At 43.7% G+C, this 12,901-nt stretch overlaps 1 protein-coding gene across 4 annotated transcripts in view; it reads left to right on the plus strand.

Moving 5' to 3' along the window:
- Window positions 1–12,901, plus strand: part of LOC141116965 (NACHT, LRR and PYD domains-containing protein 12-like) — a 92,787-nt gene that overhangs the window by 57,555 nt on the left and 22,331 nt on the right. For all 4 annotated transcript variants that reach the window (XM_073609498.1, XM_073609496.1, XM_073609497.1 and 1 more), the window contains one exon: window positions 4,832–4,993. In XM_073609498.1, coding sequence (XP_073465599.1) covers window positions 4,832–4,993 — 162 coding nt within the window. The remainder of the gene's footprint in view (window positions 1–4,831; window positions 4,994–12,901) is intronic.

Here is a 12,901-nt window from a genome sequence, read left to right on the forward strand (position 1 = left end):
AACACTGTACAAGTTGTAACACAGGGGAGCTTCAAGCCCTTATTGACTATATGTAATCACATAACTTATTTGTAAAACAGATTTTCTGCAGAGCTGCAGAATTGGAAGCATACAGCTAAAAAAGTGAAATCCCCCCCCCCCCAATCCAATGCCCATGCCAGAAAAAGAAGTTTGTGCTTCACAGATCCTGGCACTCACCTTGAAGAAACTGCTGCTCATGATCGTTGCCATGCATATCCAGCCGGTGCAGAGAGCGCACAGCCAATGGTGACAGCGGGGGATTCCTGCCAGGACCAGCCGGGGATTATTTAGGAGCAGCCCTCCTCATGTTCCAGGGGAGGAAAGTGATGAGCATCAGCAGCACTGCACCTCATCCCTGGAGAATCCTAGCAAGCTTGGATCGGGAAGTCAGCCAGCAATGACTGATTGCAGTCCTCTGCCATACACCCAGTGGATCACACTTAATACCAACCTACATGTCATCTCTACATCCATACACAGCCAGCCAGAGTGGCGGCTGGTGCTCCCGGATCTCCCCGTACATCCCCCTCCCCTGCCTGGCCAATACGGTCGCTTCTCCTCTTGGCCAATTGGGTTTTAGGACCGGCTTCCTGATTGCTTGGGTGGAGAAGCAGGAAGACAATAGCAAATATTAATTTGCTATTGTCACAAAAGTGGTTGGGCTGCGCCCCGAGCCCACCCTTTTTTGAAATGCAAACAAAGCCTGGGGAATGCCCAGGAAAAAAACAAAGCCTACTTACCACCAGCTCGCAGACAACCAAATTGACCTGTCTAACAGTACGCCTTAAATACAGGGGTTTAGTCTGCACGCATTTGCAGATGCATGCGTAAGCCACAGAGCCTCGTCACGGCACCCTGATATCTGTGGTCCTAACACTAAAATATGAGTGTCCCCACAGTGGAGGCACATGCATTCTAATGGATAAATGCTGGCAGGTGGACTGAAGGGCAGCCCATCCCTTCTTAAAGGTACAGAAGCACACCAAACACCCAGCAAATAGCACTATGGCTGCAAAGGTGCTGGTACATTTCTGGACCAATAAACACACCAAGGTGATCTTTTTTGCTGGGTGTTTGGTGTGCTTCTGTACCTTTAAGAAGGGATGGGCTGCCCTTCAGTCCACCTGCCAGCATTTATCCATTAGAATGCATGTGCCTCCACTGTGGGGACACACATATTTTAGTGTTAGGACCACAGATATCAGGGTGCCGTGACGAGGCTCTGTGGCTTACGCATGCATTTGCAAATGCGTGCGGACTAAACCCCTGTTTTTAATGCGTACTGTTAGACAGGTCAATTTGGTTGTCTGCGAGCTGGTGGTAAGTAGGCTTTGGTTTTTTCCTGGGCATTCCGCAGGCTTTGTTTGCATCTGTTTGTAGCCCTCCAAAGCCACTTACTGCGATAGCCAGCTATAAATGAAGGCGGTGGCAAGTTTTTTGAGACCACCCTTTTTTTAAGCCAATTAGAGCCTCAGGCTCTAATCACGTGCTTCTAAAAAGAAAAAAAAAACAGTTGAAATGCTATGCGTCTGGCGCCCTGCATGTAGATTGGGGGCCGGGCGTATGGCTAGGGGGGACGGCACCGTTGCGCCCCCTATGGACGGGCCACCACTGGCTAAAAAGCTTACTAGTGTAACTAATGGTTACTTATATGAGAGACAGAAATAGCTCATTGCTAACGGAAGCTCTAGCTACATATGGAGGAACTATGGAGGAACTGGTTGAGAATGGCTGGTCTAATCTGTCTATATTTAATTAATGGAATGTTCACATAGACAAAGCATGACACTGTGTTTAGAGCTCATTTAGGAATATAGGTACATGTTGAAGATTATGGTACATGTTGAAGATTATGGACTGAGCAAGTCTAAGATTCTGTACAAGCACAATGGGCCATGACATTCTTATTCTTACTGATTATTAAAAATGAGCTGTATATTAGCTGCTCTCAGCTCAGAAATTACTCTTAATTAGCAACAGTCTGCAGGATATCAGGTTGTCAGATAAAGAAGTTCCATCATTGGTATCACTGAGTAACTTCAGGAGCCTTACCCAGCTGGATCTGTGTAATAACAATATTACAGATGCTGTTTCTGATGACACCTTGAATCTTTTAATAAAATCAAATATGGTATATATATAGGGGTGCCGCATATCATTTTATATCCAAGCAAACCAGGTTTAAAATACAGCCAAACATCACCCTAAAATAGCTAACTCTGTCTGACAAGGTCCAATGCCATTGACTAGAAAGTGTGCAGGCTGAGTCAAAGCATAGAAATAGGAAGAGATAACCCAGTCGCTGCACACCTCAACCCTCCCAAGTGATTAGCAGGTAAAAGCAGCCTCAGCTCAATTCATCCAGGCCACACCCCCAACATGTTTCAATCCAGCCTCCAGAAACAACACCTTTCTGCTAGCTGCCAATAAAGTATTAGTTGTCTTATCTAAATCTGCTAGTCTAACACTTCCCTTGCCTCAGATTGACAATTCTGATGTCCAAAAAAGATGTCTGCGTTGCTCCTTCATCCAGATTGGAAACCCCCTAAGACGGGAAGTGTGTTACTGCCTGGATCACCATGTGAAAATAATTTTTTTTTTTAAAGTCTTTTTATTGATTTTCAAAGAGAAAAAACAAAGAGAGAACAAACACTCAAACATACATTGGTCTTATATGTAGGAGTCACGCTATCACCGCATCATACGTAAATATCTGTTATGAAATACATATTATGATAGTGGTTATACCGGCACAGATCGCTGGGCCGCTAGATGATGCTATGCATATTTGTACATGGTATGGTATCATATTATAGATTCATTGTGTACACCTGGCACCCGCTTGGGGGTTATTTCGTGAATGGGATCTACTGAGAGGTCTTTGAAGCAGTGGAGGGATCTGCCAGTCATTTAGACCAGACTTTGCTGTATTTGTTGGGGCAGCCTCTGTTGTCATATGTGTCTTTATACAGAGGTAAGCTGTTGTTAATTAATTGTTTCCACAGAGAGAGAGGAGAGGGGGTTTATTTGCGCCAACTAAGGGCGATGGCTTTACGGGCATAGAACAGGAGCAATCCCACCAGTGTGCGTCCTGCCACCGTAGGAATTAGTTGTTAAGTCAGGCCTAGTATGCAGATTGACATTGATGGTTGTAGTGGCACAAAGGTGATTTGTTTGATCGGGGACGTCACCATTTAGATCTTAGCTTTTCCAGTGTCGGGAGGGAGGTGATAGTCAGGTGTGAATATAATTGAGAAGCGGGTTTTTTTTTACAATCCGACCTAAGAAGGTCTTCCAGTGAAGATTGGACTAGTTGAGGAGGGGAGCTGGAGAATTGGCTGCTGAAGGCATGGGAGAGTTGAAGGAATCTGAAAAAATAGGACTGAAAAAGTCTAAAAAGAAAATGAATGCAGCCATCACATCTGAGGATTGATAACCTGCAATATATAACATTTTTGCTTTTGAGTTTAATACTGCTTAAAGTTTTTGGCCTCTCTGCCAACTGAGTGGCTCCACCCACATCTTCTTCCCTCTGGTGACATCCTCCCCAGTGCAGCCTGTAGAGGCCAGTCAGTCCTCCAGGTGTACATTGTGTGTGTTCCTGGAGGAAAGGGAAGATAATGAACACTTATAAGCCAAAGAGCAAACGGAAGGCAAACACTGAACCCACCAACCACCTCAATTACTATGGAATCCTTCCAATGTGGTAGACATTTCTAGAAGCCCAACACCTAAATGTATTCTTTATTTCACTTTCAAGGACATTTTATTTGAAATACAGAACCACTATCACTCTTTTCTTCAAAACTATTTAACCTTCTATATTTTTATTGTAAATGTGCAAGCTGTTTGTCACGCTGGGGCTAAGGGGAAACTAAAACTTAATTTTACTTCCTGTATTCTTCATTTGAAATAAGGATAGGATAGGGCAACTCTTCTCGACCAGGGTTCATCCAGAGGTTGCTAGGTGTTCCTGGAGGATTGAGCAACTTCTGCCGCTAAGATGAATAACCATTATTAACAATAGTTATATAGTTAGTAAGGCTGAATAAAGACACCAGTCCATCCTGAGTGAGTGTGGGTGCGCGTCTACAATTGTCCCTATCCCTGTACATTGTGTCTCATTAAGATGCTCATCTATTATATTATTATTTATTTAAAGTACCCATATAGCGCCGTCAATTTACACAGGGCTCCACACATACATCGTACACTCACATTGGTTCCTACCCTCAAGGAGCCCACAATCCAAGGTCCCCAACTCACATTCACATACTAGGGCAAATTTTGGACAGAAGCCAATTAACCTACCAGCATGTCTTTGGAGTGTGGGAGGAAACTGGAGTACCCAGAGGAAACCCACGCAGGCACAGGGATAAACTCCAGGCAGGTAGTGTCGTGGTTGGGATTCAAACCATCAACCCTTTTTACTGCTAGGCGAGAGTGCTACCCACTACACCATTGTGCCACCAGCAACAATGTTCTTTTTAGCTATCTGTAGGGGAGGATCTTCTCAATGACCACAAATGTAAGGTGTGTTCTTCTAAGTGACCATCACAATAATCTGTGAATTTTTGACATAGTAATTATTAGCAGGCGTTCCCTAAGCCTGGAAAGTTATTTCAAGGGTTCCATCCTCCCTTTTATAAAGCCTGGGATAAGGTATAGAATTTACTGAAATTTTATAAAGTGATATAACATAAATGATTCCAATAAAGAGAAATTAGTTCCATTCATGTAGAGAATAGTTACATTCATTCCTGGGGAGAAATTAATTTTCTTCTGGTAACATTCTTCTCTTCTTCTACAGTTTAGATAGTAATCACCTGACAGACAGTTCCTGCCCCCACCTGGCATCTGGAATAAGAAATAACCAGACACTGAGAACACTGAGCCTGTCCTGGAACTATTTGAAGGGTCATTGCAGTGATCTGATGGCAGCTCTGACAACAAGCCGGATAGAGGAATTACAGTGAGTATAACAGGACTGACTGAGACAATCATATTCTGGGACAGTTTTACATTCCAAACACTGTTTGAAAATCCTGTGTATGATGATATCCACGTCTTCATCTCCAAATCTGTTTAATTTATTTATAAATGATATAGAGGATGGAATAATTAGCTTGATCTCCGTGTTTGCATGGCAAATTAAGTTTAACATTGAAAAATGTAAGGTAATGCACTTGGGGGTAATAATATAAACGCAAGTTACTCTTTTTAAGGGGAGAATCCCCTAGGGGTTTCCAGGATAGGGAAGGATCTAGGGGTTCTAGTAGAAGACATATTGAGCAATAGCATGCAGTGTCAAGCTGCGGCTATCAAAGCCAGCAGAATATTACCATGCATTAAAAACGGAATTTACTCCAGAGATAAAATGATTATTCTGCCACTTTATAAAACTCTAGTTCGACCACATCTGGAGTATTCTGTCCAGTTCTGGTCATCAATCCTCAGAAAGGACGTGCTGGAGCTGGAGAGAGTCCAGAGAAGGGCAAATAAATTAATAAGGGGACTGGAGGACCTCAATTATGAGAAAAGACTACAAGTGCTAAATTTATTCTCCCTGGAGAAGAGATGCTTGAGAGGAGATATGATTGCGATATACAAATATCTCAACAGTAGGGATGAGCCTAACACCCCCCTGTTCGGTTCGCACCAGAACTTGCGAACAGGCAAAAGATTTGTTCGAACACGCGAACACCGTTAAAGTTTGTGGGACACGAACATCAATAATCAAAAGTGCTAATTTTAAAGGCTTATATGCAAGTTATTGTCATAAAAAGTGTTTGGGGACCTGGCTCCTGCCCCAAGGGACATGGATAAATGCAAAAAAAAGTTTTCAAAATGGCCGTTTTTTCGGGAGCAGTGATTTTAATAATGCTTAAAGTGAAACAATAAAAGTGTAATAGCCCTTTAAATTTTGTACCTGGGGGGTGTCTATAGTATGCCTGTAAAGGGGCGCATGTTTTCCGTGTTTACAACAGTCTGACAGCAAAATGACATTTCAAAGGAAAAAAAGTCATTTAAAACTACTTGCGGCTATTAATGAATTGCCGGTCCGACAACACACATAAAAGTTCATTGATAAAAACGGCATGGGAATTCCCCACGGGGGAACCCCAAACCAAAATTAAAAAAAAAAAAATGACGTGGGGGTCCCCCTAAATTCCATACCAGGCCCTTCAGGTCTGGTATGAATATTAAGGGGAACCCCAGCCAAAATAAAAAAAAAATGGCGTGGGGTCCTCCTCAAAATCTATACCAGACCCTTCAGGTCTGGTATGGATGTTAAAGGAAACCCCGCGCCAAAATTAAAAAAAAATATGGCGCGGGGTCCCCCTAAAAATCCATACCAGACCCTTATCTGAGCATGCAACCTGGCAGGCCACAGGAAAAGAGGGGGGGACGAGAGAGCACCCCCCTCTCCTGAACCGTACCAGGCCACATGCCCTCAACATTGGGAGGGTGCTTTGGGGTAGCCCCCCAAAACACCTTGTCCCCATGTTGATGAGGACAAGGGCCTCATCCCCACAACCCTTGGCCGGTGGTTGTGGGGGTCTGCGGGCAGGGGGCTTATCGGAATTTGGAAGCCCCCTTTAACAAGGGGACCCCCAGATCCCGGCCCTCCCCCCCTGTGTGAAATGGTAAGGGGGTACAAAAGTACCCCTACCATTTCACAAAAAAACTGTCAAAAATGTTAAAAATGACAAGAGACAGTTTTTGACAATTCCTTTATTTAAATGCTTCTTCTTTCTTCTATCTTCTTTCTTCTATCTTCCTTCGGTTTCTTCCTCCATGTTCTTCTTCTGGTTCTTCCTCCGGTGTTCTCGTCCGGCATTTTCCTCCGCGGCGTCGGCATCTTCTTCCCTTCTTCTCCTCGGGCCGCTCCGCATCCATGAAGGCATGGAGGGAGGCTCCCGCTGTGTGACGCTTCTCCTCTTCTGACGGTTCTTAAATAACCGGAGGGCGGAGCCCCCCGGTGACCCCACCCCCTGGGACTTGACGGGGACTTCCCTTTGGCATTCCCCGTGATGTCAGAAGGGGCAGGGTTATGTAACAGGTGACCCCGCCCCCTCTGATGTCACGGGGAATGCCACAGGGAAGTCCCGTCAAGTCCCCGTGCGTCAGAGGGGGCAGGGTCACCGGGTGGCCCCGCTCCCCCATTATTTAAGAACCGTCAGAAGAGGAGAAGCGTCACACAGCAGGAGCCTCCCTCCATGCCATCATGGATGCAGAGCGGCCCGAAAAGGAGATGAAGACAAGAAGATGAAGAGAAGATGAAGAGAAGAAGATGAAGAGAAAAAGATGAAGAGAGAAGCGTCACACAGCGGGACCCTTCTCCATGCCATCATGGATGCAGAGTGGCCTGAGGAGAAGGGAAGAAGACGCCGGCGCCATTTAGGAAGATGCCGGACGAGAACAGCGGAGGAAGAACCAGAAGAAGATGGAGGAAGAAACCGAAGGAAGATAGAAGAAAGAGGATAGAAGAAAGAAGAAGCATTTAAATAAAGGAATTGTCAAAAACTTTTGTACCCCCTTACCATTTCACACAGGGGGGAGGGCCGAGATCTGGGGGTCCCCTTGTTAAAGGGGGCTTCCAGATTCCGATAAGCCCCCTCGCCCGCAGACCCCCACAACCACTGGGCAAGGGTTGTGGGGATGAGGCCCTTGTCCCCATCAACATGGGGACAAGGTGTTTTGGGGGGCTACCACAAAGCATCCTCCCAATGTTGAGGGCATGTGGCCTGGTACGGTTCAGGAGGGGGGGCCGCTCTCATCCCCCCTCTTTTCCTGCGGCCTGCCAGGTTGCGTGCTCGGATAAGGGTCTGGTATGGATTTTTGGGGTGACCCCACGCCGTTTTTTTTTTTATTTTGGCGCGGGGTTCCCCTTAAAATCCAGACCTGAAGGGTCTGGTATAGTTTTTGAGGGGAACCCCATGCCATTTTTTTTTAAATTTTGGCCGGGGTTCCCCTTAATATTCATACCAGACCTGAAGGGCCTGGTATGGAATTTAGGGGGACTCCCCCACGTCATTTTTTTTTAAATTTTGGTTCGGAGTTCCCCTGTGGGAAATTCCCATGCCCTTTTTATCAATGAACTTTTATGTGTATTGTCGGACCGGCAATTCATTAACCTCCCTGGCGGTATGATTATTTCGGATTTTAGGTGCTGAAAGCAGTACCATTATTTTTGCATGGAAATATGGCGTTTTATATTGTAGGCCTGTAATTCTTAGGAATAACTCACTGAAATCTGTCTAAACAAGAGTCTAGTAGACATCCTGGGTATGATAAAGTTTGAAACACAAAATCATAAATTATAATATAATAAATAACTATAAATAATAACAAATAATAATATAATATTAATAATACTTTTTATTCAATACATTCTAGTAAATAATATAAATCAAAAACACTGACATTTTTTTTGGCCAAACAAGAGTGCAATATTAGTAGTCATATTGCTTTAGTAAACATCTCGAGTATGGAAAATTTTAAAACAGGGTACAGCACAAAGTCCGACGTCACAGTCAGGACAGTAGAACCGGGTTTCTTTTCTGATTTTCCTTCCTGTGTCGTCACGTTTAGAGCAGCAAACCACACACATCCTTGTGGGTGCTGACTTCTTTTCTGTTGGTGGAATGTGGTTCATAAAGTGTCGACCTGTCAGGCGTTCCGGGTTCACAACGCCAGCAGCACGATGTCCAGATCTATTTACAGTGGTTGGTGTTTAGTGCTTGAGAAATATAAGTTCGGCAACTTTCCAAATGAAGTCTGCATGAATCACAGGCCTGTCACTCTTTTTTTTTAGAAGAATGAAAGCATTCCATAGGCACTGTTCAAGAAGGTGCCTGAAGATTTTTTTGTAATTTTTTTTTGTTGCTTTCTCATAGCAGGATAAAAAGTCATGGCCTGGTCAGCTCTGTCAACACCTCCCATGGTGTTGTTGTAGTCCATTACGACTTGAGGTTTCATTACGTCTTTTCCACCTTTTGTATGTACCATGAGAGTAGAGGTGTTGTGAATGATACTCATTAGGCACACATCTTTTTTATCGCGCCATCTTAGTGCCATCATTTTGCCTTTTTGCCAGGCAACTATTTCTCCTGCCTTGAGCTTTTTATTGCCAAAGGTTGGCGGCATGTCACGCCGGTTAGCTCTAACAGTCCCGTATGCATCCGTCTTGTGTTGTAGAAGGAACTCAGAGTTCTGGAGAAGTATAAAAATTATCTGTGGTTACAAAGTACCCCTGATTTAGCAATGGCTCAATCAAAGTAAGAACAGAAGCGGTTGCCATTCCATAATGACTGAATCTGTCGTTGAATTTGGTCCCTTTCCGGTGTAAAGGACCAAATTCCATATGTAACCAGTGCTGGCTTCACAGAGCATGAATGATTTTATGCCGAATCGTGCTCTCTTAGATGCGATGTACTGTATCCAGCTAAGTCTTCCTTTGTAGGCCATTAGACTTTCGTCGATACTGACGTCTCTGTCTGGTACATAGGTCTGCTGGAAATTTTTCAGAATAATTTGATATAGGTCCCAAATCTTTTTCAGTTTTGGAGCTGGATGAGAAGTCTCATCAAATTCTTCATTATTTTGAAAATGCAGATATTTCATTATGAGAGAAAATTTGTATTCCGACATGATGGTGCCAAAAAAATGAGTGGCTAATATTTTGTTGGTTGTCCAGTACCACTTCTGCAGGGGTTTCCCCACCACTCCCTGGAGAATAATTAGGCCCAGAAACTTCCAGATGTCCTCCTTGGTCACTGGTTCCCATTTTCTGCTCCTTGAAAACCTCTGAGGTATAGCAGCTTGTTGCTCCTGGTACCGATTGGTCTCTGTAACAATTCTTTCTATGACCTCATCAGTCAAAAAGAGTTGGAGGTATCCCAAGGGGCTGTCATCTTCAACCTCCACTTTGATACCAGGCACTCCGGTAATCGGGAATCTCGGGGGTGCTGTGTGCTCCGTACCGCAATCAATCGAGCACCAAGTCCGCACATCACTGGGCACAGTCGCAGGATCATCGCTGAAATCGCTTTCAGTGCCTGATGACGAACTTCCCCATGAATCGCTATCGCTCACTTCTGCAAGCGATTCTGTCTCGCTGTCGCTGTTTTCCAGCAGGTCATATGCCGCTTTTGCGGTTGAAGCGCACTTTTTTGATGCCATGGTCGCTCTGCAGTTTCCAGACAGAAAGTACAGTAAAACTGCAGGCAGGGGCACTGGACAAAGCACTGGGGGGCAATCTGAGGTCAATTTTATTTTATTTAGTAATGTAATCCAATAGGATTACAATGTGTCAGTGTGTTTGTGTTTTATACTTTTTGAATTTGCCGCCGGTTCCACCCCCTGCGTCGCTATGCTCGCAGGGAACGGAAGCCAGGGCACACAGTGCATCGGGCAAAAGATCCGGCCGCCGAACACAGCGGGAGAACATCAGGGGATCCCGGAGACAAGGTAAGTCACGTCTTCCAGGATCCAGCGATGCGATCACGAGTCTGGCTCGGGGTTACCGATTCTGGTACTAAAATCTCACCCCGAGCCAGACTCGGGAATACCGCCAGTACGGTTAATAGCCGCGAGTAGTTTTAAATTACTTTTTTTCCTTTGAAATGTCATTTTGCTGTCAGACTGTACTAAACATGGGAAACATGCGCCCCTTTACAGGCATACTATAGACACCCCCCAGGTACGAAATTTAAAGGGGTATTACACTTTTATTGTTTCACTTTAAGCATTAATAAAATCACTGCTCCCGAAAAAAAACGCAGTTTTTAAAACTGTTTTTTGCATTGATCCATGTCCCCTGGGGCAGGACCCAGGTCCCCAAACACTTTTTATGACAATACCATGAATATAAGCCTTTAAAATTAGAACTTTTGATTTCTCCCATAGACTTTTAAAGGGTGTTCCGCGGCCTTCGAATTTGCCGCAAACACCCCAAATTGTCCGCTTTTCGGCGAACTGGCGAACAGCCGATGTTCGAGTCGAACATGAGTTGAAGCTCATCCCTACTCAACAGTGCTCCCAGCGAAAGTATGAAACTTTTCAGTCCCAGAGAGTGTAAGAGGACACAGAGCCACACAATGAGACTGGAAGAGAAGCGGGTTAACCTTAAGCTGCGTTTTTCACTGGCAGGGCAGTTAGGATGTGGATGTGGAACTCTCTTCCACAATCGGACAGGAAGTATGGATAGTTTTAAAAGACTCTTGGACGTGCATCTCTTAATGAAAACAATTTAAGAAGGTATGGGAAATTGAAGGTTGAACTGGATGGACTGTTGTCTTTATTCAACCTTACCAACCATGTAACTATGTATGGCAGACTTTAGCTTGATATATCACACAGTACAGGAGGAGAGTTCATACAACACCCCTCCGTGTCAATAATCAATCATCTTCTCAGCTTTACTACCCTAAGATATTAGCAGTGGAGGATTAAATGCTCACACTGCTCACAGAACTGGAAGTGACATCATGGCCGTATCCTAATAAAGCGTAACTCCATCTATGTGACAAATGTGATGCAAGAAAGCAGGGCAATGAATAAACTTTGTATAGTATATACCATTTTGCCTAATTTTTTGTTCATCTGCAATAATTTTGGTGCCCTATTACTGAAATTTTGCTTGGTGCCATGAGAATCGGTCTAAACTATCTATATTTATTTATGGAATGCCCACTGGGTGTTTTGCTGTGCCCATTCTCTCCTCTCTCTGGTGACATCACCTCTTCTCCAGTGCAGCCTGTAGAGGACAGTCAGTCCTCTGGGGAATTTGTTAAACATGGATAACCAGAATACGGAGCATCTGTGCATGGCATCCAATCAGCTTCTAGCCTCAGCTTGTTTAGCTTTGAAAGTGAAAGTTAGAAGCTGTTTAGTTGCAATGTACAGTGGCTCCTGGTTCTGTCTGCTCCCGTCTTAGTACCTTTCCCTGGATAAAGGGCAGAGGGAAGCCAAGCACTGCACCCAAAAACCACCCCCATCACTATAGAATCCATCCAATATGGCAGCCATTTTCTAGAAGTCCAATACCCAAAGATTTTTTGTTTCTTTCAATTTCAGGGAAAACACTTTACTATTTATTAATCCACTCTTCTAAAATATGGAACCTTCTATATTAATATTATTTTTAATATGCAATCTCTATATCAGACTGGAGCTAAAACTACATTTTACGTTATTCTTTTACAATAAAGATTGGATAGGGTTTAGGATTGCCTGGAGTTTTGTAAAGTGATCTATCATAAATTATTTCAATAGAGAGAAATGAGCTCTGTTCACAAAGAGTACAGTTTTTCAACAAGTGTTCCTTGAAACCCTGGGGTTCCTCCAGAGATGGGTCGTTTTCCCACTGATCAATAATGTAAGACTGGCCTACTCCCACTCCCCAATCCCACGTCTTCTCCCACTGGCAACCAATGTATGGGGCCACTACACTGACTACCTATATAAGAAGGTACTTTGCCATTAACCACCAATGTAAGCGTCAATAAAAATTTTCACTGTTGATGTTTCTTTTCTGGCCACAATTATTATTTCCTCCATTTCATGAATGCTATTGAAACAATTTTTTTATAGAGCTGGAGTATATCCTAGATACACCACATTCTTTGATCTTTAACAGTGCCTTGAAAAAGTATTCACACCCCATAGAATCTTCCACATTTTGTCATGTTACAATCAAAAACGTATTTTATTGAGATTTTATATGATAGACCAACACAAAGTGGCACATACTGTAATTGTGAAGTGGAAGGAAAATGATAAATGGTTTTCAACATTTTTTTACAAAAAAATACAGTGCTGTGAAAAAGTATTTGCCCTCTTCCTGATTTTCTATTTTTTTTGCATATTTCTCACA

This window comes from Aquarana catesbeiana, linkage group LG13 (assembly GCF_042186555.1).
Source record: "Aquarana catesbeiana isolate 2022-GZ linkage group LG13, ASM4218655v1, whole genome shotgun sequence".
Lineage (NCBI taxonomy): Eukaryota > Metazoa > Chordata > Amphibia > Anura > Ranidae > Aquarana > Aquarana catesbeiana.